Source organism: Nematolebias whitei, chromosome 10 (genome assembly GCF_014905685.2).
Source record: "Nematolebias whitei isolate Nwh7 chromosome 10, NemWhi1, whole genome shotgun sequence".
NCBI classification, from domain to species: Eukaryota; Metazoa; Chordata; class Actinopteri; order Cyprinodontiformes; family Rivulidae; genus Nematolebias; species Nematolebias whitei.
This window is the reverse complement of record NC_056507.1, coordinates 11,135,789-11,159,473: the sequence shown is the minus strand read 5'-3', so window position 1 is coordinate 11,159,473 and position 23,685 is coordinate 11,135,789. Positions and strand designations below refer to the sequence as shown.

The 23,685-nt window shown below is 41.7% G+C and overlaps 1 protein-coding gene across 1 annotated transcript in view; it reads left to right on the top strand.

The window, feature by feature from the left end:
• Positions 1-21,343, top strand: part of necab2 (N-terminal EF-hand calcium binding protein 2) — a 114,962-nt gene extending 93,619 nt beyond the window's left edge. The window contains exons 10-13 of the mRNA XM_037683348.1: positions 11,294-11,406; positions 14,235-14,312; positions 16,714-16,805; positions 21,219-21,343. Of these exons, the coding sequence (XP_037539276.1) occupies positions 11,294-11,406; positions 14,235-14,312; positions 16,714-16,805; positions 21,219-21,247 (312 nt within the window). The 3' untranslated portion in view covers positions 21,248-21,343. The remainder of the gene's footprint in view (positions 1-11,293; positions 11,407-14,234; positions 14,313-16,713; positions 16,806-21,218) is intronic.
• The last annotated feature ends 2,342 nt before the right edge of the window (positions 21,344-23,685 follow it).

Genomic DNA, 23,685 nt, shown 5'->3' with positions numbered 1-23,685 from the left:
CTGGTCCATCTGTCCACAGGTGTCCTGGTTCATCTGTCCACAGGTGTTTTGATCCATCTGTCCACAGGTGTCCTGGTCCACCTGTCCACAAGTATCATGGTCCATATGTCCACAGGTGTCCTGGTCCATCTGTCCACAGGTGTTTTGATTCCTTTTGTCCACAGGTGTTCTGGTCCATCTGTCCGCAAGTATCATGGTCCATTTGTCCACAGGTGTCCTGGTCCATCTGTCTGCAGGTGTTCTGGTCCACCTGTCCATAGGTGTCCTGGTCCATAGTCCGCAGGTGTTCTGATCCACCTGTCTGCAGGTGCCCTGGTCCATCTGTCTGCAGGTGTTACGGTCCACCTGTCCGCAGATGTTCTGGTCCATCTGTCCACAGGTGTTCTGGTCCACTTGTCCGCAAGTGTTCTGGTCCACCTGTCCGCAGGTGTTCTGGTCCACTCTTCATGATCAAACTGCTCCAGCTGTCTCAGGTCTAATGAGTTACTCCTCCAGATGTTTCAGCTCCTTCCTCAGATGTTCAGCAGGATTTAGATCAGGGCTCAGAAAAACGATTCGGAAAGGACCATTGTTTGGTTCTGATCCACTCTTGGGTGTTTTTTAGCTGTGTGTTTTGGTCTGCAGGACCCACGACCCAACTGAAATTAAGCTTCCTGACACTGAGCAGCCCATTTTATTCCAGAATGCCTTGATGGTCTTGAGATTGAATTTGATTAGATTTCATTTTTGGGTCTGTGAACATGGAACTGACGGGACATGTTGTCAAAAAACTCCAGTTTTGTCTCATCTGTCTGAAGAAAATTCTCCAAGAAGCCCAACAAAGTTAAGTCAGGTCCTCTGGATGGTTTATTTTTTTGTTGAAATGTTTTGTCCTTCATCCAAAGGACTTCATCATGAATGAAGGATGAAGTCCTTTGGATGAAGGACGAAACATTTCAACAAATTGTTGGATTTTTTACTTATTATTGAGCATGAACTTTTATATTCTCCCAGAAGGTTTGTATCTTCTCAACATGCATTCGGACAAACCCCAGTCTAATTATTTTATGTCTCGTGTCTTCCATGGACGTCTTCCATTAAGTCCACTTTGTCTCAAACAGACCAAAGTTGTGATCTGACACTAATCTCTTTGACTCTTTGATTATCGTTCATATTATCCATTCCTTCAGTTTGTCATCTGTTGTCCTCTTGTGGACACTTCCAGGGAGGTTGTCTCCACTCTTGTGGACTTTAATCTTCTGAATAATCTGAGCAGCTGAAGTCAGAGGAACATCGTGCTGCTTGGAGATGGTCTAATAGTCTTTACCTTCAACATCATTGTCTTTCTCAGCTCCTGAGACACTCTGTCCTCAGCTTCCTGTGATCCATGTTTCGTGTGTTACACACCATGATACCAAAACAGCCCCGTGACTACCTGTCGCTCTTTAAACAGGCAGAGTGATTACAGGACTGAATAAACTAATTTACTCTATTCTTTTTTTTTTTTTTTTTTTTAGCTCAGTTTAAGTGTAGAAACATTGTGAAGTGTTTCAATGAACTTATCATCTTCGCTCAATTTTTTTTTTTTTAAAGAAAGAGAAGAAAGAAGAATAAATAAATAATAAAATAGAAATAGATAAAACGAGAGACCACCACGACAAAACAACATGCACAGCACAATGCCACCCACAATATCACCATGAAACATTCGACATCGCACAAGGAATCATCTAGCTTCCACCACTACCCAACCTAGCGTGCATCTGTCAAAGCACCTGAATCCAAACACCCGCGCAAGCACGCCCGCCACCACCAGATTTCTCCAAAAGAATGCCCAATAGTGGACAATAGTGGCCCACAGACCCGCCTCCCCAGGACACAATGGCAACATAGGGAGGACCGGAGCCACAGACACACAGCGGCCCACAGGCCCGGAGCCCCAGGAGTCTCCCAACAGGGAGAACCACACCCCCCCCCAGAGAGGAGCAGAGGAAAGAACCAGGTGACCCCAGCCACCACAATGCAGAGCCTCCAGGAAGCTGCAGCGACGAGCCCACAGGTCCGGCTGGCGACCCATGCCACCCCCCCAAGTAGATCCGGCCATGGACACCGAGCCCCAAGCCCCGAGGCCATACCACCCCCCAGCAGAGCCCCGACAGAGCCAGGGCACCCAGGCCCCGCCAGGCAGCAACCAGGGCGGACCGATGTGCACCCCACCACCCAGCCCAGACACCGAGAGCCACCAATGCACCGGCGGCAAGGGGGTCCCCCGCCAAAGGGGTGCACGACCGGGGGGAGTGGGCCCCACACCAAACGTGGGGCCCAAATTGATCCAAGAGAGGGGGACCACCAAAATCCCAACCTGAGCAACCAACAGGCACACACAGATAGCCCGACAGAATCTCTGTCGGACCGACCGCATGCACCATCTGACAGCGACCACAGGCCGGCCCCAGCCCAAGGGGCAGAGCAGCAGGGAGCCGCAGCTGAGGAGGGCCGGCTCTCACATCAAGAGCTCCGCACCATAGGCCCAGAGACGCCCCAGCACGCCACCTATGCACCCCCCCACACACACAGCACCCCTACCGCAAATACCACACAGGAAGACCAGCCAGTGCCCCGATGAGGCGAAGCCACGCCCCCAACCGCCGCCCTACACCACCAATGACCACACGTACACTACCATAGCCGACCCCTCGCCGAAAGCCGGCAGCCACCCCGGTCAAAGTGCCGGCCATCGCAACCAGGAACCTAGATTAAAAGAATCGGAACAGCCCAGGAGGAACCAAAGCACCGGCCTCTTCACTAATTTACTCTATTCTGGTAAAAAAAATAATAATCCGTTATAAAATTTATGTCCTTATATTTTTTGGAAATAGTCTGAGTAAAATCACTAGTTTGTCCATCCTGTAAACAAATTATTTGCACAGAGGAGGCTAAAGCTAATATCTGTTGTCGTTAGTGGTCAGTCGCTGCATGAAGGGAACTTCGGCTGCTTGTTTCTGTTTGACGTGTTCCTGCTGCAGTCAGCAGGAGCTTTTACTGCAGTGGACCATCCATTATTTCAGCCCACGGAGACTTGCAAATCACTCCTCATTTAAATAAATGAGGAATTCCTTGAGCTCCTTGTAAAACGGAGAGGCAGCAGAGAGCGAGTGGGCTGGGAGGAAGAGGAGGAAGCGAACGACGATGAAGAGACCGAAGACAAGAGAAAGGAGAAAGTTGCAGAGGTTTGGAGCTGGGAGGCCTCGGGAAGAACTAAAAATTAATTGATGGAGGATGAAGAAGTGTGTCGGAAAATGAGATAGCCCTGTGTGTGGGTAACGGGTATTTCCCAGTTTCCATGGCAACGTACACTTTCTCTTTAGTGCTCTAATTTCAACACTCTGAGGGAAAATGTTCCACATTTACAGCTTTATAATATAAAAAAACACACAAAGTGGAGCACTGGGTGCTGAGCTGAATATTTTACATATAAATCTGTTTAAAAAGGCAAACTTAATGTTTTAGAACGTTTATTTTTGTATCTTTGCTGTAAGAAACTGCTCATCGTGGCGTTTTATTGATGGCTGCAGAGAAACGTTTTAGTCGGGCACTAAAAGTAGCACTAATGTGCGTTTATCTCCCACATGAATCAAAGTAAAAAAGTCAGAAAAGCCCGAGGCGCAGATCGTCAAAGGCTGCCCTTGTTCAACACATTCAGGTGACAATAAAATTATATTTTCACCTGAACGAGTCGGGCTACTTTTAGCTACTTTTAGCTTTTAGTTGTGGTTTTGTTAATTTTAGCTTTGTTTCACTTTGCTTGAACTTATAGCTACTATCTTGTAAAACTTTGCTTTTAGCTATGCTTTTCCTAAATTTAGCTTTTTGCAAAAGTTTTGCTATTTAGCTATTTGCTATGGTTGTGCTACAAAATGTAGCTTTTTTGTTTTGCTACTTTTAGCTTAAATCTATGATTTTGATCATTTTATCTTTGTTTTGTTTTGTTGGTGTTTTTTTGGGGGGGGGCGGGAGTGGGTTGACTTTTAGTTTAGCTCTTTTTAGCTTTTAGCTATAGTTTTGCTAATTGAAGCGTTTTGCTAAGGTTTCTTAGTCTTCTTCCAAGAGTTTCTTGGATTATTTTCAAGTGGTCTCGATCGGCAGTCCTGCAGGTTTTCTGACCTGTTTATTTTATTCTTAGTTCTGCTGCATCTTTCAGCATCTGATAGTGAATTCACAGCTGCTGAGCAGTCCTGCTTTTATCAGATGCTGTGAACTGTTTTAACGAGGCCAACAGAATGTTTAATTACCGTGCCTGCCCTTATCCAAACAGGTAAATATTATTAAACAGTAACTTAATGATGATGTAAATTCAGCAGCATGTGTTGATTCTGGTTCAGTCAGCAGCTCTGCCGTTCCTTCTGATCAGCTTTTGTTCCTCCAACGTTGATCAGTTTGTCATTTAACTCTAACGCAGTCCAGGAAAGGCCTTCACGCCTTATTGCCTCCAATTAATTCTGAGTGAGTGAATAATTCAACGAGTCATTTGGTTAATGAACGCTCTGCTGAGACCGAGTCAGATGTTTTCATTCTGTAAATCTGACTGTATGGGGGAGGAATGAGCCGGGCGTCACCGCTGTCTGCATCCTAGTGGTGCTTTCAGGAACAGGAACGACCATATTTGGACATAACAGTAGAGATTAATTTAATCATTTTTAAATGGGACCACCAGCAGTCTGATCAGGGAGAATAATATGAGTCACTCATGTTTGGGTGTCATCAATGGCAAGAAGTAATGTTTTTGCTCGTATTTGTTTGTCTGCTTGTTAGCAAAATAACTCACACACCACTGGATGGATTCGAGCTAAACTTAGAGGCAAATGTTACATCTACTTTTTGACACAACCTGATTTAAAATGGCCGCTGCAGCTAAATGATCTTGAAGAAAACAAAATTAGTTTAATCTCAGCTGCGGTGAACTGTGGCTATAAAAGCTAGTCCTTCAGGTAGGGAGTAATACTATAACAGCGTTAAACCTGCTGCTGCTGTCAAATAAATTAGAGTCACAGTCTGCTTACATGGATATTTGAATTCACAGTTTGCATTTGAATGCATCACAAATATTCACACCCTGCAGGGCCATTCTGAAGGCTCAGTCCTGTGCTTTGATTCCACCCACCCCACATCAGCGTTGTGATTGGTTGCATTTCCTGTCAGTTAACGAACCTCGAGGGACTTTGACGCAGCTCAGCCTTCTCTCCTGACAGTGAAGTCCTAACCAATGAGAATGTTTCTGCCTGGTGACATAAAAGGTTAAAAGAATCTGATTTGATAGTTCTTGCTCAACTGCAAAGTACTTCACAAAAATTAAGAACAATTATTTTTAAAAAAGATAACTTTTTTGAGATTTTCAATTATACATGAATGAATATTGAAAAATTAAATGTAACATTTCAGATGCGCTAGGTGTGATGGGCCTTCTCTGAAGGTGTAGAAGGCCCTGAGGGTTACCCACTGCAGCTTGGTCAGTTTTATAGATATTAAGCTGAACTTTGGTGTGGTAGTAGCTGAGAGTCATTTGTTAACTCTTTCTGAGCGTGACGTCTCACATAACGTTGTTCTGGCATGAAAGGCAGTGGGTAATATGCATCAACCTTTATTTATTCATAGACATGGTCCGATACTTCATGAGAAAAGGTTCTGAAGGTGATTTATTCGTCGTCTATCACTAGATATATTGATCATTGTTTGGATAAATGGGACAGGTGTGAGTTCCTGCTCCATCAGACTGGACCTAAACCCAAACTAGACTAGGATTTGACAATAACCAACACTTCTTCTATCAAACACAGATTTCTGTCACTTGGTTATAACTATTTATTTATTTTTTTTAATTAACTTTGTGTGCAAAAGAAAACTTTTTAACATTCGGAACATGTTTGTGTTTAAAAGACGAGGCCAATCAGAGGAAAATATTGTTTTCACAAGTAATAATACAACTGAACGATGATTTTCATGGTCAAAGCATTCTGCATCCACAAAACCTCTGAATTAAAATACAAATTAAAATAACTTCTCTTCAGATTTCTTTGCAGAGGCGTCACAAAAGTCTTTTGGGTTATTTTTTCTTCTTGTGAGGGTTTATAAATCGTACGTTCTGCTCCTGAACACAACAGCAGGACGGAGGCTGATAAATAAAAACAAACGGTGAGCGGTTTTAAAGTGAAGTTATGAATAATTTAAATTCACGTCAGAGCCTGAACTGATGTTGCACCCTGTTTATTCAAATAGTTTTTTAAATCGTATGAAACTAATTAATCTGTTGTCGTGTGTTAATAGTTTCTCACTGAAGCTTTGTTTTTTAAAATCAAAATGTTTTTCTATTTTATTAATATAAAATACTAAAATTGTTTGTTTGTTTTTTGTTTTAATTGAGCAAATTTATAAATCAAAGACAATGAAGTGCAACATTCATCCATCCATTGTGAATTATCAGTGGTCAGGTTGTGGGGGGGGACCAAGTCCAGGAGGGAAGCCTGGACCCCCATCCCCTCCAGCTCCTCCTCCCAAGATGTTCCTGGACCACAGAGACCAGCAGGTTCTGGGTCTGCTCTCCTGGAGGGATACTCCAAACTTTTACATAAACTTCTGATGTGCAAAATTAATTTTTCTGATCATTTTTAATACATAAACATTTATTTAACATTAATCTGACAACACTTTGAGCACTTTTACTATTTTAATACTTTTGATTCAGCCAGAATGTCAGATGGACCAGCTCTGAAGAGTCTGCAGAGGTTTAAAACATCTACCAGATGTGGCAGTGCAGTGAGACACCGAAGAAACCTGAATGAGAACCTTAAGTGCCCAGTCTGAGAGTCACATCAGGGACCGCTTCAAATTCAATTCAAAAATACTTTATTAATCCCAAAGGGAAATTATTTGTTGTTGTAACTCGTTATCCTCATTTCATTTAGAGATGTTATAGATACTGAGGCTGTAGGCAGGAAGGATCTCTTGTAAAGGTCCATCCCACAGTGGATCCTAAGAAACTGGCTGCAGATGCCGTCCGATCCGTCCGATCCGTCCGATCCGTCCACCCAGACTCGGCTGACCTCTCAGTTCCCCTGGACTGTAGGACCGCCCGAATGCTGGGCAGAACTCCTCCCAGAGCGATGGCCACTCCTCCCAGCAGTCTGCTGAGTTCCTCATCGCTGCAGACAGCCAACTGTAGGTGCTGAAGGACGATCCTGTCCTTCTGCAGTCATGAGCCATGTTTCTTGCTAGTTCCAGGATCTCAGTGGTCAGGCGCCCGAGCACAGCTGGCAGGTAGATGAGAATGCGTCCACAGAACATCCTTTTCAACTCATTTGAGGTTTGGAGCTGTAGTTGAGATATTATTTGAGCTTTTGAGATGTTAATCAGCTGCTGTTGTTGTAGAAAACTGCCTTGTTGCCATGGTTACGCATCATAACAAAAGTCCAAAATTTAGACAAGTTTCAGTAAAAAATCCTTCGAGCTGCACAGCATCTGATACCAGAGGAAACATTCATCCAAAAAATGTGACTTACATCCAGAAAAACAAGATTTAAAGTTTCCAAACGCAAAATCCCAGAATGAAAGAAACAGAGCTGCTCCAACATGCAGCCACCTTGAGCGGCGCAATTCACACAGTCCCATTCAGTCCCATTTGAAGCAGTTCATGTTAAATATTGAACCCACATCTCGAGTTATAAACTCGGTGGTCGTTGTTGATCGTTACATACAAACCTGACCATCGGCCGAGTGTTGGACCCTCACAGGATTCTTCTGGTACAAAAACCAGTACTAGTCCTTCAAACTGCTCCGTAATGGAACTAAACAAGAACTAGTCAGCCCAACATCCAATTAAAGCACCAAATGGACTTCAGTTCTGCTCAGATGTACCGTTTGATCTTCAGATGGATCCTTGATGATTCAGTTCAGAGACCGTTTGGACTCCAGCATTTATTCTCAAATTGTAATAAAAACGTTGCACAATCGAACCGTGCTCTGATTATGTGTTGAGAATGACTCTCGGCTACTACCACATCAAAGATGAGCTCAGTATTTGTATAAGTGACTGTTTTGTAGTCATTCGTGTGTTTGGTAACGCTGACTGTGACGGCCGTGTTGTAGATAAGATATTGATCCTGCAGGAAATTGTTGGAAATCTACGTCCAATGATTTCTTTCAACAGTTGATGCTTTTAGGAACTAATTCTGTTTTCATGATTACTTCAAATGTTGCATTCAAGGACTTCTTTTTTTTTTTCTTTCGGCTGCTCCCTTCTTCAGGGATCACAGCAAATTAACTCGCACAAAGACTTGGCGATTGTTTTTACATCGGATGTCCTTCCTGACGCAACCACAGACCACGGAGCTACCACAGCCCTCTGTGTGGAGCAGAGAGCTGCTATCCAGGGCGCCTGGGGGAGCAGATGGGGGAGTTAAGGGCCTTGCTCAAGGGTGGGGCAAATGAGGGTGGAGGCAGGTGTGGGTGCTTTGCCTTTCCCACCCACATTTTGATGTTGTCGGTACAAGGAATTGAACCGGCGACCTTCCAGTCACAGGCTTCTTTAACCTCTGCGCTACCACTCCCCTTTTTTCAAAGACTCAAAAACTAATTGAAACCTGGAATTTTTAAAATAAAATATGATTTTCTTGTGATATAGAACAAGCAGATAATTGGAGTACTATTAGTTCAAAGGGTTTTTGAGTGTTTCCTAAATAAAATATAGAACATCTGGTTATATATTGTGTTAAAGAAGCAAAACTATAACAGAAAAGTTGTAACTACTTCAGACATGAAGTGAATTCAACCTGAAGGAGTGAAGAGAGAATAAAGATAAAGAAGCTGAATTTTACGCTGAACTGGAAAATAGTTCAGTTATTGAACACAGACCCCAAAATGCATCTTATATTGGAAAACCGATATTTATAAATATTCCTTTGTGACTTCACCTGGACTGTTTTTCTTGTGGACGCAGCTTTTAGGTTTGAGGGCGGAGGAAGTCGAAGCGGGCAGGATGCTTAATGGAGTGCTGATGATTGGATTAACTCAGACTGCCGGGCCATGTAGTGTTTCTAATCCAGTTGGTGGGGTGTCCACAGACGTTTCAGTTCACGGGTCAGTGAACGCCTCGTATTTCTGCTAGGGTTTATCACCGTTCCGGTGCTTGGTGCTCACATGGCAGCCGTGTTCACGACGGGAGGGCTCGTTCGTTCATGCAGGTTCATGACACCAGTTTCAGCTAATGGCCGGCGATAAAAAGCAAGTTGAGGGATAAACAGTCATTACATGGCAGTAAAGCAAAGTGTTGGGTGATCACTTGCATGCAGCTGGACCGTGCACATGTGCAACAGATGCACAATGGGACACTTAATATCCTGAAAACGGCAATAACACTTACGGAGACAATTAGAGAGATTAAAACCAAGAGAGCCTCCCGCTGGGCTCGACTTCCAAAATAATCAGGGTTTTACTGCATTTACGTTCTGTACGAGACTCAAAGCAGGAGGAGGTGTTTGGAATAAAACCTGAACAGATGAGAGCACAAAGGAGCCCGAGTCTCTTTTTAGTTTTGATGTTCAGGAAATAAAATTAAACGAATGCCTTAAATCGTGTTGTTAGATTTTAAGAAGTGCTCAAAGTGGGAGAAAAGTGCTTCTTTAAACAAAAAGTGTCAATAAGAGGAGCGATTTGGGGTTCCATGCTATGGAGATAAATTAGCCTCAAAAGTAGCGTGTAAGATTCACAAACGCATACAGTTTTTCAAATGTGCACATGTCAAACTGCACAATTGGGAATATTCTGTGCATTCAAATTGTCAAATGCACGTGCACATATCACCTGCAGCGCACGGATCAGCTGCCCGCGAGTGTGATTTTAACGCGGATCTAGCACAGAGAGAGGGCCAGCCGGGCCGGCCAGGCCCGCCCATTCAGGTACCCCCACCCCCCACCCCCCCCACCCCCACCAACACAGATTACAACACTGTAAATAAGTTGAACCTATGCCATGTTTTGACTCAAGACAACCAGCAGAGGGTGCTGTAGACGATTAAACTGGACTTTTAGAGGCAGGAAAGAAGACAAACTAGTTTTCCAACCGTTAATAATATTAGAAGAAGAAGAAGACACTTTGATAAGATAATATGATATGGTAATATAAGGTAATATGATAAGGCAATATGTCAAGAAGAAGGATTTCTTACTTGAGACTCTGAAAAGACGAACCTGTTCAATGCGTTTTTACTACAGAGAGGCAGAAAATCTGATCGAGTTTTAAAGATGGATTTTCCAGAATTTTTTTAATTTTATTTGCATGTCAGGTTTGTTCAGCAAAAGAGTGGAAATGTTCAAAATGTTCAGTTTTTTTTTTTTTTATGTTTTCACCTCTCTTCAGAAGTGTACAGTTGCCTTCAAGTTTCTGGTGTTAAAATGTTTCAATGATTAGTGCACTGCCAGTTTTTAAGATTTATGCAAAAAAAAATTATGCAAACTTGAGCACAATTTCTCAGCATTTTCTGGTGACTACATGTCACTTTTGAAGTTGTTTGTTTTGTATTAATAAACAACATATGGCTATTTAAGACACGTTACTAACTTGGCACAATAAATACATGTCAGATACAAGTCGAATACAAGTTCAATACAAGTCTCACTCAGGTCTGATACAACTCACATTGAGTTTCATTTAGAAAAGTCCACACACAGTGTTACATGATTGCCCACGGTTTGGGCGATAACAGTTTCAGTTTTGGAGATAAAAACGTCTCCGGAGTTCAGCAGCTCCTCGTCATGAACAGACTTTAAATGACAGCCAACACTGAAAGGTTGTCTGAGTGATGATAAATAATGGATGATAAAATAATGACCTGGTGTGTGTGTGTGTGTGTGTGTGTGTGCGCGTGCGGACATGTGTGTTTCAGTGAGTCATCTGGGTCTTACAGGATCATTCTTTAATTTTGCAGTTCAAACGATGTGACCAAACCTTCCTGGTTTTTGTTTGGATCTTTGATTTTTATTAGAAATTTTAAAAAATCCTGCAGGTTTTGATTGAATGTAAATGAAGTCGTTTGATGAGGGAAAAAAGATATTCGCTAACAAAATGACTTGGAGACAAGTTTCCAGGTCATGTTTGTAAATGAGAACTGGTTCTCAACATTTCACTGAGTACAATAAAGGTCAAATAAATAAAATAAAATAAAAGTTGTAAACTGGTCTGATACTGGTCAGATACAACTGTTACAGGCCAAATACAAACTAGCTGGTCTACTAAACTAACTAAAACCTTCCTGTTTGTCTTCCAGTCCTTACTGCTGATTCGCCAGGAGATGGTGGTGTCCCAGAAGAAGCTGGGCGAGTTCTGTGAGGCCCTGAAGCAGTACCTGAAGAACGTCTCTGCTCAGAGGGACTGCTTTCAGTAAGTTTGTTAGCGCTCCGTGTTTTTACCTCTGCTCCATAACCCGTAAGGCGGAATATATTCAGAGCTTCTGCTCGTGGTTTACTGTATTGTTTTAGCCTATAAGTTGCGGTTTTTGCATAATTTGCATGCCCTGCGACTTATACGCCAAAGGGACATATTTGTTTTTTTCCATATTTATAAACCAAATTTTGGCTGAGATATAACCATTTTCATTCATTGACTGAAAATATTGAACACTGCCACTTTCAGCCACTAGATGGCACTCAAGTAGTATGGCATGCCGTTGTATCATGTAATAGGTAAAAGTGACTATTAATGACACAAATCGGCTTGCCATAGACTGCCACCTTTGTCCAGCTCGCCTGGAGCAACCATCAAATCAGCTTCATTTTGCTGCACCACCCCGGCGAAATGAAGCTGATTTGACTATTTAAGTGCATTTATTAAGTAAAAGTTCAACAAAGACACATTTTTACTATAATGTCGAGCAAACAAATAATTGTTTTAGGTGCTTATCTTGTTAAATTTCGAAGAAAAGCACAGCGTTCCTCCTTTCTGTTTTTCTCACTGTCTGCACGCTCCCGGAGCACCGAGGCAGTAAATACTTTTGAAATGCAGCTGATTTGAGTGTTAAAGTCCTTTTATTAAGTAAAATGTCAACTGAGACATACCTTTACTATAAAGTCGAGCAAACAAATAATAGTTTTTAGGTGGTTATCTTGTTAAATTTTGAAGAAATGCACAGTGACTCGTCCTTCTGCGCGCTCCTACTTCTGCGAATCGGCTTTTGAAAATGCAGCTGATTTGACCGTTAAAATGCATTTATTAAGTAAAACTTAGACTGAGACACACCTTTACTATAATTTTGAGCAAACAAATAATTGTTTTTAAGTGTTCATTTTGTTAAATTCTTGTTAAAGTCCTCCTGTGCATGTTCCCCTTTTGGCACAACACCGGTCCACATTTCCGGGTGGTCAGCGGTGACGCATAATAGATGCAACGTATATGGCAAAGTGACGTATTTATGGATTTTTCCACTTTATTAGCCATATTTGGACTGATGTGACTTATAGGCGGTGCGATGGTGGAAAATACGGTAACTTTCTGAGTATTTCATCGTCAAGACTGAGAAATTTGGAAATCCCATGTGGTTCAGATGAAAGAGGAGAAACATGGCAGTGCTGCGTGCCTGGTGTGTGTGTGATTAAACACTGATTGTATACACGTATCCACATGCTGGAACTGCTGGGAACCTCCCACTCAGAGCTGCAGGAGGCTGAGAAACTCTAATATCCTGAGAGATTTTCCCAAATCCAGACTTAATTTGCTCCATGCATCGTCCAGAATGAAAAGGTTTTAACTCTGCTTTCTATTCTGCCAACATTTAGCGAGCTTTGCTCTGCAGGACAAGCAGGAGCAAAGATGGAACCTTTATATTTATAAACCTTTATTTAACCAGGCAAATCCCATTGAGATCACAGATCTCTGGGGCCTGAAGGCAGCCTAACATACATGTTTTTGAACTGTGGGAGGAAACCGGAGTACCTGGAGAAAACCCACAGAAGCACAAGAAGAACATGCAAACTCCACACAGAAAGACCCCAGGTCCAATCGGGGATTGAACCCAGGACCTTCTTGCTGTGAAGCAACAGTGCTAACCACTAAGCCATCATGCTGCCCACCTTAACACACACAGAATGCATATCGCCTGCTGCCTTTCAGGCAGCAATTTTAAATTATTCTCATCCTATGTTCAGAAATCTCAAAAACAGCAATATACAAGATCTTCTGCAGAAATGTGGAATCATGTGCAATCAGTTAGCTTTCAGCCTGTGTTGCTAACGACCCTCAGCTACTGCCACACCAAATCTGAGCTCAAGATCTCTAAAATGGACAGAGTTACCATATATCAAAGTTCGTGCTCAATAATCCAGGAAAAAAAATTCAGCAAAGTTCAGTCAGGTCATCTGGACGGTTTCTTTGTTGTTGTTGTTGTTGTGATGTTTCGTCCTTCATCCAAAGGACTTCATCAGCCTGAGGAGCCTCAACAAACTTGGTCCCACAAGCATCATATTGGACCAGCCAGTTGTAATTGGCAGTTAGTCTTTTTTTTTGCTAAAGTGTTTTTTTAGTGCTACCAGACAAATTCACACACTTATAATAGTTGTAGAGCTGTAATGTCACAGCACACGTCCACACGTAAAATCCTCAGGTGGATCTAAAATAAGAAATTTACCCAAAAAGTCTAACTCAGATTTTTCTTATCTGCCCTCTGATTGTCGTCTCAATCAGATTGTGTTCAGATTAATTTGCGACCCTGAATTAACACGTCAATTGTTTCTGTTCTTGTTCATTCTTGCTCTAATTAGCCCTTTTGAGTTAATTAAATCAGTTTCTCATCATTCTGATACAGCCATGAGTCGTTTTTAAGCCTAGACGCAGTATTTGCTGGACGAACTGATACTGTTGTTAAAAAGCTGCTTCAACTCATTCATGCTTCTCGGGAAGTGAAGAGGTGAAGAATGTCTTTGTTACGATGACGGCAGAATCATAAAGCGTCTCTATAAAAGCCAACAAATCTCTGACCGGGTCGCTGTTGGGTTTTATTACAGTTTCTCTCCATGTTTTAGTGACTTGCAGTAAATGTGGTGCGGTGTTTATTATCTTGTCTGATTTTCCAGGCCACTTCTTCCAGCTCCATTTTCCTGGTTTATAGTCCTCTGTTGATTCCTTTAATGTCGTCTCCATTGTAATCAAGCCTGTGTGCATGTTCGGCTCTTCCTCACATCTTTTTGATCTTCTTCCTCATCTCTCTTCTGCTGCAGCGTAACCGCGGTGCGTCTGCCGGACGGTTTGTCCTTTGTCGTCTACGAGTTCTGGGATGGAGAGGAGGAGTGGAAGAGGTGAGTGTGGAAGAGAAGCGGTAAAATCAGTCACTTTGGCTAACCGTGAAGATGTGGTGGGGTTACATGGAGTAGTTATGACCAGTCATTATCTTACCTGCAGCAGACTGTCAGGGTAGTGCATTTCTTTAGCAATCCAACCATTTCTGCACTTTGTGGCATTTTAAGGATTTGTGTTTTGAATTATTTATCTTGATCAGAACTTGTGTCCTTTGAGTTTCAGTGTTTTTCATTTTGACACTTTTTGAACGATTTTACTTTATTTAAAAATAATTCCCCAGAGAAATGCACTAAGATCTCTTCAGTTCTTTCAAAAAACTTGTTCTGAAATCTACTTCAGCTTTATTTAATTACACTGCTTTTAGCTACTGTTTTGTTTCTGCTCACATTTTTCCTCATTTTGAATCTTAGCTGAGGTTTTGCAATCTTTTTTTAAATGCCCATCAAAAGGCAGACGTATTATGAAATGGTCTCTGTCCATAAACTCGCTTCTCTCGCCCATAAATTATGATCCAGTCAAAATAATTTAACAAAACTTTATAGACGTAGGACTTACGACCCATCCAGAGTGTACTCCGCCCCTCGCACAGTGATTGCTGGACATGGGCACCAGCGACCCCCGTGACCCAAAATGGAATAAGCGGGTAAAAGATAATGGATGGATTTATAGACGTAAGCATCATCACTAGACGGAGTGTTGCATACCTTTTCATTGTCCTAGCTCTTAGTTCAAGGTCACAAATCAAGGTTGAAGGATATACAAGGGCTTCATCTGAGCCATTGCTTTGGATTTCTGATAATAGTTTGTTGACGAGCATATACTTGTTATCCACATATTTTAGCTAGTTTTTTGCTATATTTAGCAAAACTTGTTTTAACTAACAATTCAGTTAACCTCTTCAACAACTTGAACAAAGTGACTCAGTAGTCAACATTCAAACTGTATATTTGCTGAAAATCCAAATGCATCTAGTTTATTTAATCGCTTTTACGTGAGTTGACTTTTTTTTGTGTTCTATGCTAGCTGCTAAAATATCCTGCCGGCAATCATCTGAGTCCACCACGACTTGTTTTACGCTAATAATGACATCTTTCCCTAAAAATGGAATTTCATCTTAGGCTTTACCTTCTGAAGTTGTTGGTTTGCGTTACATCGGCTAAAACTACGAGTCGAATGAATGAATGAATGATGGTTGATGGATAACAACATGAGACAAAGACCAGGTGAAACACAACAGGTCCGAGATCTTAAAACAGATGAAACTATAAAATGGAACAAAGGTCCTAAATACAGTGGCCCTAAGGTGTAAATGAACGACAATTGAAAAAGACAACAAAAAGACAACAACATTAGAAACAATGGAATTACATTAGAAAAAACTGAATCGCATTAGAAACAACAAAAATTATATAGTTTTTGAATGATTCAATATTTTCAAATGTAATTCCATTTTTTTTCCTATGTGTTTCCGTTTTTTCAAATGTGATTCCATGTGGTTCTGGTTTTTCCCACATGTGATTCTGTTTTTTTTTTTTTTTCAAATGTGATTCTGGTCACTTCCGCTTTGGCTTAATGCAATTCAGTTTTTTCAAATGTTGTTCATTTATTCCTTAGGGCCACCGTACGTAAAGCAGGTAAAACGCTTTGAAATGAAAGGATTTCTTGCTGCCTTGTGTGGCCATGTTTTAAACAAAGGTGGTGCCCAATCTGTTTGAACTTGTCTCAAGGATGACTCTCAGCTACTGCCACACCAAATTAAAAGCTCAGTATCTGCATAACTGAGTAATAGCAGCCATTTTGAATCATGTTTACTCCAAAGGTTTATCGGGTGCAGTTTTCAGTGCAGAGTGATCAAAAACCAGGTTTAGTTCAAAGAAAAGTTTTGTCATTCTTGCTTGATTAGCTCAAATCCCTGATTCTACAAACTGCGGTCACTCTGACTGCTGTCTACTGCAGGTAAGATACTGACTACTCAAAACTACTACAATAGATTGAAACATCTGCAAAATTATTAAAGTCCAGTTCTGCAGAACTATTGATCCAAGAATCAGCATTCTGTCTCCTCTGAAAGTTTTTTTGTTTTAGCTCAGTGAGTCGTTTCTTTCTGCCCGTTTTTCATCGATTGTTGTTTGACAAATAAAGAACACGCTCACATTTCTTCCATTAATGTTCAGGCCCGTAATTAGCCGTCTTCAGCTGCATTTGCTCGTTGTGATGAGGTGATGGTGGGCACGAGGCGAAGCTGCTGATGTGGCTGATGGGAGTTTCTGCTCTGCTGCCCCCAGCATCTCGCTGCCATTAATATTTCAGGCCTTACAGTAAAGGCTGTGGGCCGTGCTGAATGATTCTGGACCGTGCCGTTGAGCAACTGTACAGAACATCTCCCCTCTTTCTCTGCAGGCACCTTCAGTCAGCTCCCAACAAAACCTTTCAGCATGTGAAGGTGGACACGCTGTGCCAGGCGGAGAACGTGTCTTCTGTAGCTGTGCCAGGTTGGTCGAATCACAAATACTGCGCTCGGTAAAAATATTCCTCCCTCCTGGTGTTCTCCTGTGTTGTGGACTTTCAGTGGGTTTTTGTTCCATTTAAAGGTGGACCTCAGGCCACCTGAGAGTCTGGTTTGATTTAAAGATCGCGGGCCACAAAGAACGGATCTTGATTTTGCCTCTACAGAGTTTTAAGCACTAAATAAATAAATACGAAGGCACCATTTTTCAGTTTTATACATTTTTTTAAATGATTTAAAACAATGTTGTCTCCATTTAACTTTATTATTCTGAAGGTATTTTCCTTTGAATTACATTAAAAATAAATTGTAAGTTGTAAGACAACAGACTGATAAGAGCTGAAACTGCCTGCAAATAAACTTTATGATCTTTAATTCACGCATGCAGCCGTTTAAATTTCATCCCTTGAAATCAAACCTAAACCAGTCGTTTGTACCATTAAAGGACTTAAAGTGGGTTTGACTTGATGCGGAGCTGAACGTTTGTCTGAAGACTCTGAAAGCAAAGACTGAAGCTAGAACGGACTTTTGAGCAATTTCAATCAGCTCCGGACCGAAGTTACGACGTCACAAAACAGTAATCAGCAGCAGCACGTCGGTTCAGGTCCGGAGCTGCTGTTGCACCAGATAAAAAATATTTTTCTGACATGATTCTGCCTGAAAGCTTTAATGATGAACATTAAGAAACTTTTTCATCTTCAACGATTATTCCTCCCGTAGGAACGCACCGGATCTTATTCCTTTTCTGTGAAAAACAAAACAGGAGGTGGTTCCTGCACAGGTATCAAAAAAATAATAAACTCGATGCCTTTAGGGTCGTTCTCTCCATCTTTTTAAATTACTTTCTTCTCGTGCTGGTGCTGTAATTTCAAAGTATTCTGAAGAAGCTTTCTCCTCGAAGTGTTGCAGCGTTCCCACGAGATCAGCTGCTGATCGCGACCGACTCGACCTCGGTCGTTTTCTTCCCCTCGGGTCTCATCGACCTGAACGTCGGCCACTTTCAGCTGAACTTAAACACAGCTGAAGGCAGAAGCTGCAGGAAGGAACTGGAACCGTTCGGTTTATAAAAACTGGTTTTAGCTCGTGGTCAAATTAAAATATTTGATGCTTTAAATGATCTTGAAACAACAAACGGCCTTCGTGTTAAAATTGGCTGAATGCTTTTGAGCCAATGTTCATTTAAAAAAAAAAAAGAGCTGAAAGACAACTCTGGCCAGGTTTGATGACGTGAAACCAAACTGATTGATTGGATACTAAATAAAAGAAATATTTAGGACACTTTATTAAATTGTAAGAAACAAATCTGCATATTGTTGTCAAACTGATCTGAAGTCACGTACGTATTTAAACTGGTACTTAAAACAGGAAGTACCAATTCAGTGCGAGTCCAAGTGGAAATTTGTGCCAGGACATTATCCATGTGTTCGTCTCGGGGGCAGCAGCCTGATCAGGAAGGTCCAGACGTCTCTCTCCTCAGCCTCATCCTACGAGGACTCCAGTGTTCCCAGACCAGCTGAGAGACCGTCTCTCCAGTGCGTCCTGCGTCTTCCCCGAGGTCCTCCCAGTTGGACATGTCCAGAAGACGACCTTATGAAGGCGCCCAGGGTCCATCCTTAATAGATGTCTGAACCACCTCACCTGGCTCCTCTGGATGTGGAGGAGCAGCGGTTCTACTCCAAGTCTCTCCAGAAGAACTGAACTTCTCACCCGATCTTTGAGGGAGAGTCCAGCTGCCCTGCAATGAAAACTCATTTGGACCTCCTGAAGCTCGGATCTCGTTCTTTCAGTCACTACTCAGAGTTTGTGACCATAGGTGAGGGTGGGAACGTACACTGACTAGTAAACAGCTCCCTCTTCACCCCAATGGACCGGCACAGGTCCACAATAGTTGATTTATTAGTGTCTGAGTTTTGTTCCGTGAGATGCCAAAAGCCAGTGTCTTACTGGTGAACGTTCATCAGGAAGTCTCCTGAACATCTTGTGACTTTTGTGAGGTTCACAACTTCCTTCCGGCTGAGATGCTCAAATTTTGAATACGTTTCTAAAACGTCCAACAACTTTTCTCTTGAAATAGTCGGAGTCAGCAGGGCGTCTCCAACCAGTCTCACTATAACTGTGTTTGGATTCCTCCTCTGACAGAAATCACTGGAAACTGCCGTCCAGAACTAAAAACCACACAGACGATAAATAAATGTTAAAATATTTGGTTCAAATCTGCTCGTCAGGAATAGATTTTAAACGTCACTTGAAAATGAGCTGTTTTCTGCTCAGCAGATGTTTGTTGGTCACAAACGTCTCAGACTGCAGCTGAAAATGTGCTTTTTGTGGCAATTTTTGCATAAATGTGAGATATTTATCCACCAGCTCAGATTATTTCATGGTTCACCTCAGCCCACATCACACTTGCCTTGGTCTCTGCCCTACAGTCATGTACTGGAAGACTGGTTTGAAATGATCGACAGATTTCTTCCAGTTTTTTGATCACCTGTCGGAAGGCGTACGTATTCTGGTATAGTCTCCATCCGTCTGTAAACTTTTGTCCGGAGCAAAACTTCTGTTCCCCTTACCACAATTTAATGAAACTTGATACACATTTGCATCATCATTACACAAAATGTCCCATAATTTTTTCATAAACCAAGCTTCAATGTCAAGGTCATAAATCAAGGTCAAATTTGACAAGGGTCTTTCCTTGTCAGGGCCATTGCTTTGCTTTAAATTTGTCGTCGGCTGTTTGATGTGCGTTATGATGTACTCTTGTTAAGTACTTCACGCAGACTCTCCCACTCGTACATTTTCATCTTTAAATCACTTCTTGGTCTGCTGCCCTCATACGTCTCCTACATGTCTCTGTGTGAGTGCAGCTACAGCGTGCGCTCTCAGGACATTATTACCTGCAGTGTTCCCTCAGTGCAGACTGAATTAGGCAAAAGGGCCTTCTCCTACTCCGCTCCTGTTTCCTGGAATATCTTGTAAAAAGATCTGAAGCTCTCGACCTTGACCTCTCTAAGTGGCTTTGAGCATCTGTTGGACTCCTGACAGGGACCAATGCAGACATGTTCGTTTTTAGTTTTCTACATTCGCCTTATAATCAAGCGGTTTTGTTACTTTTTTGGCCATCTTATTTTAATATGTAAAAAATTTTTTTAAATCAGTACGCCTCTTTTATGATTGTCCATTGTTTTCATCGTTCTTTGTTGAAATCAGGTCCCTCTTGTAAATGAGTCCTCGAGGCTCAATGGGATTAACCTGTCTAAAGGTTGAATGAATGAAAATTTACCGTCTCCGTGGTTTTTAGATCTGGACATTCGGGGCTGTAGCCTCGAACGATTTCCATAGTTAAAAAAGTTTTGCCCAGGTATCAAAACTCAACCGTTGAGCTCTAGAACGACAGAAAGAGTTAGAAACATTCTTAACTTTTTGAGGGGAAATTTATGACGAATGTTTTGAACATTTTTAAAAGTCAAGGGACAAAACTGAGCTGCTTCAACTCATGCAAGGAAACTAAGAACACCCATAAACGTTTCGAGACCTTTCAGAGACGAACCAGTCTCCTACAGCAGGGGTTCTCAAACTTTTGGGGTTCAGGGACCCCCTCTTAACCTTCATGTTATTAAATATATATTTTTTAGTTTGGCTCTTTAATGCAATGGAAATATTTGTGTAGCAAAAATACTTGAGACCTGTTCTTTAATGGTGTTAATACAATTTTTATACTTTTAACATGGATTGTTTTTCATTCAAGACACAATTAGCAACATTTTTTATTTCAACTTCCAAAACTTAGTTTTGAGAAAATTAATATCAAAAATCACTTTAAAACTTTACCTATTTACATAATAAACATAAATGTGTTGTTACTTCAAATTATTACAGAAAACTCTACATAAAACTGAACAGTCATAAATAGCAGCAGTAGTAAAAAGTAACAGATCTTAATTTATATTTATAGGGGCCGAGATGGGGCAGGGGCAGGGCAGCCGACTCGGGCCCTGAAGGTCCTGGGCTCGACCCCCAGTCATTGCATATCTCGGGGTGTCTCTGAGCAGGACACCCAATCCCAAACTGCTCCCCGGGCACCTACATAGCTGCCCACTGCTCCACCTGGGTGCATCCCAGGTGCAATGGGTTAAATGCAGAGCCAATTTCGTCTTTGTATGGGAACATACAGTGACGACAACACATAGCACTTTATTTATATTTATTTTATTAATTTGTAAACCAATTTACAAATTAATACAAATAAAACATTTGCGGATTCCAGCGGTTCCAGGGACCCCAGTTTGAGAACCACTGTCCTACAGCCTGTTGAGGTGCTTCCTTTACAGGTGAAACGTTCTTTTGTTCTTCCACACCCGTCACTTTGTTCTCATGTGTTCTTGTCATCTTTTTTTTCCAGCCGCCTGGTGCAGCGTAAACCGAGACTGAGCATGAAGACTGTCAACTACACGCCAAGACTCCTGGACACTTTCCACTTCTTTAATCCCCCGTCTCCAATCAGTTTACTGCCCCCTTCCCTTTAACACCCCCCTCCCCCCAACCTCAGCTCCTTTTTGTAAGTACATGTTTACATGGTACAAATGAACGGCATCACCTGCGGCGACAGCTGAACAAAGTTTGCAGCTCTCCTCGGTTGTTTGCTGGTTCAGGATGAGTTCGTGTTGTAAGTAGCTTCGAGCCACGTTTAGGCAGAGTTCATCATGTAGCAGGGACCCTGGGGGGGGGGGGGGGGGGGGGGGGCTTCTTCCATGTAGCAGGTTTGAGGTTGTCCATCTGAAAAAGAAGCCTTTTTATTTTCATCAACTTGTTTCGTAGCGGACGGCGTTCCCCTCACATCAGCCATTCTGGGCAGCTTTTCCATCATGGAGGCAGGTTTTAAATCTCAAACCCAACCAGCCTGGTTGACTGGATTAGGATGAATCTTTGGATTAGGATGAATCTTTCGTGTAATCTTTCTTAAATCTCAACCCAAAGTGTTTGTTCCTGATAAACGATGGCTGCTGTGGGAGTAACGCCTGAAACGAGCTCCTCCTGGTGAGATAACCAGCTTAAAATCAGCATTTATTTATAACGAGAGAAAAAATAAGTATTTGCTCTTCATGCAGCTAAACTGGTTTAAGTTTTGTGTTTGAGTTTGCAATGAGTAATTATATTAGCTGTGTAAGTCCAGCAGTGTGTGTACATAAAACCGTTGTTCCAACATGAATATATTTATAATGACATTTCTTAGTGCTTCGGTGGTTTCTTTAATTTATTTTTTGTTTCCTGTGGAAGTGGCAGCTTTAGAGTCGCTGCGGTTTAGTTAGATCAGAAACATGAACGATGCTGAATTTAAAGCCTTAAATCATTCAAACAAAATGTTCAAAATGGTTTTTAAAGTTTGCAAAAAAAAATTGTCACGTTGAGGCATTTTAAACTCCAGCTGCAGCCGACACGACTCGACTTTGTACAATAAAGGACCTGGTTCTTGTAGAATAGACCGGCACCAGAACCGTCTCAGGTGTGATCCTGGACCGAGTCCATGTTTATCTGCACAAGAACCCAAACATCCGGGTGATTCTCGAGCCTCAGACCATCAATATAAAACTGATTCTAAGCTAAAATTCATTCCTTGCCTCTTTTAGGTAAATTAAAGACTTTACATGTTTTCAACAGGGTGTCAAACTCAAGGCCCGGGGGCCGTGTTCTGCTCGTGTTATAGGTTTATTCGGCCCATTAGATGTTTCTGTGCCAGTTTGTAACCAGTAGTTTCAATGTTTCTCATTTTGCTTCAAAACAAATCTGAGCTAACTTGATGCTTCAAGATAATTAAACAACTTTAAGCTGAGAAAATTAGGAATAAAATCGTCAGTAATTATTTGATTTGGTATAAGCAACAAAACAAGACAAATAAAACTCCCTGAAGTGCATCAGATCAACAATCTGCTTGCCTTTAGTTAAAACCAGATTTTTGTTCTTGGAGTAGAAAATTGGATTAAAAAATTATTTAACCGATTAATTTTGATCAGACTTATTGCTAAGAAATACATATTCCTTTAATCAGTAATCCATGTTTGTTCTAAATTATATTTAATATTAGGAAAATGTATTTATTTGATTTCTTATCTGAACACAAAGATAAATGTGTCCAAGAAAAACCCGCAAAGGTCACAGAAATATCTTGATACTGAGAAATATTTAAAGAAAACTGAAACTGGCCTTAACAAAAAGATGGTCTCCTTATAAAAAGGACTAAAACTAATCTGTCCACAGGGACATGTTAGACACAGGTGTGTCCTGTAATCAGCATCTCGGGTTTCTTCAGTCTAATCAATCTGCCTGGTTAAAGGGTGACATGTAGTCACAGGGCTGTTTGGTATCATGGTGTGTAACACACTGAGCATGGACCGACATGTTGAAGGTAAAGACTATCAGACCATCTCCAAGCAGCTCGATGTTCCTCTGACTTCAGCTGCTCACATTATTCAGATGATTAAAATCCACAGGAGTGGAGACAAACTCCCTGGACATGTCCACAAGAGGACAATTGATGACCAACTGAAAGGATGGATAATATGAACAGTAACCAAAGAGTCCAGAACAACTTCCAAATAGATTAGTGTCAGATCACACAATCAGCACCATCAGATCTATCGAGGCATTCTGGGGTGAAATGTGCTGCTCATTGTCAGATCACGGCTCCTCCAACAGGATACTGACCCAAAACACAGCTAAAAACACCAAAGAGCGGATCAGAACCAAACAAGGGTCCGTTCTGAAGTGTCCTTCTGAGCCCTGATCTAAATCCTGCTGAACATCTGTGGAAGGAGCTGAAACATCTGGAGGAAGAACCCTTCAAACCGGAGACAGCTGGAGCGGTTTGATCA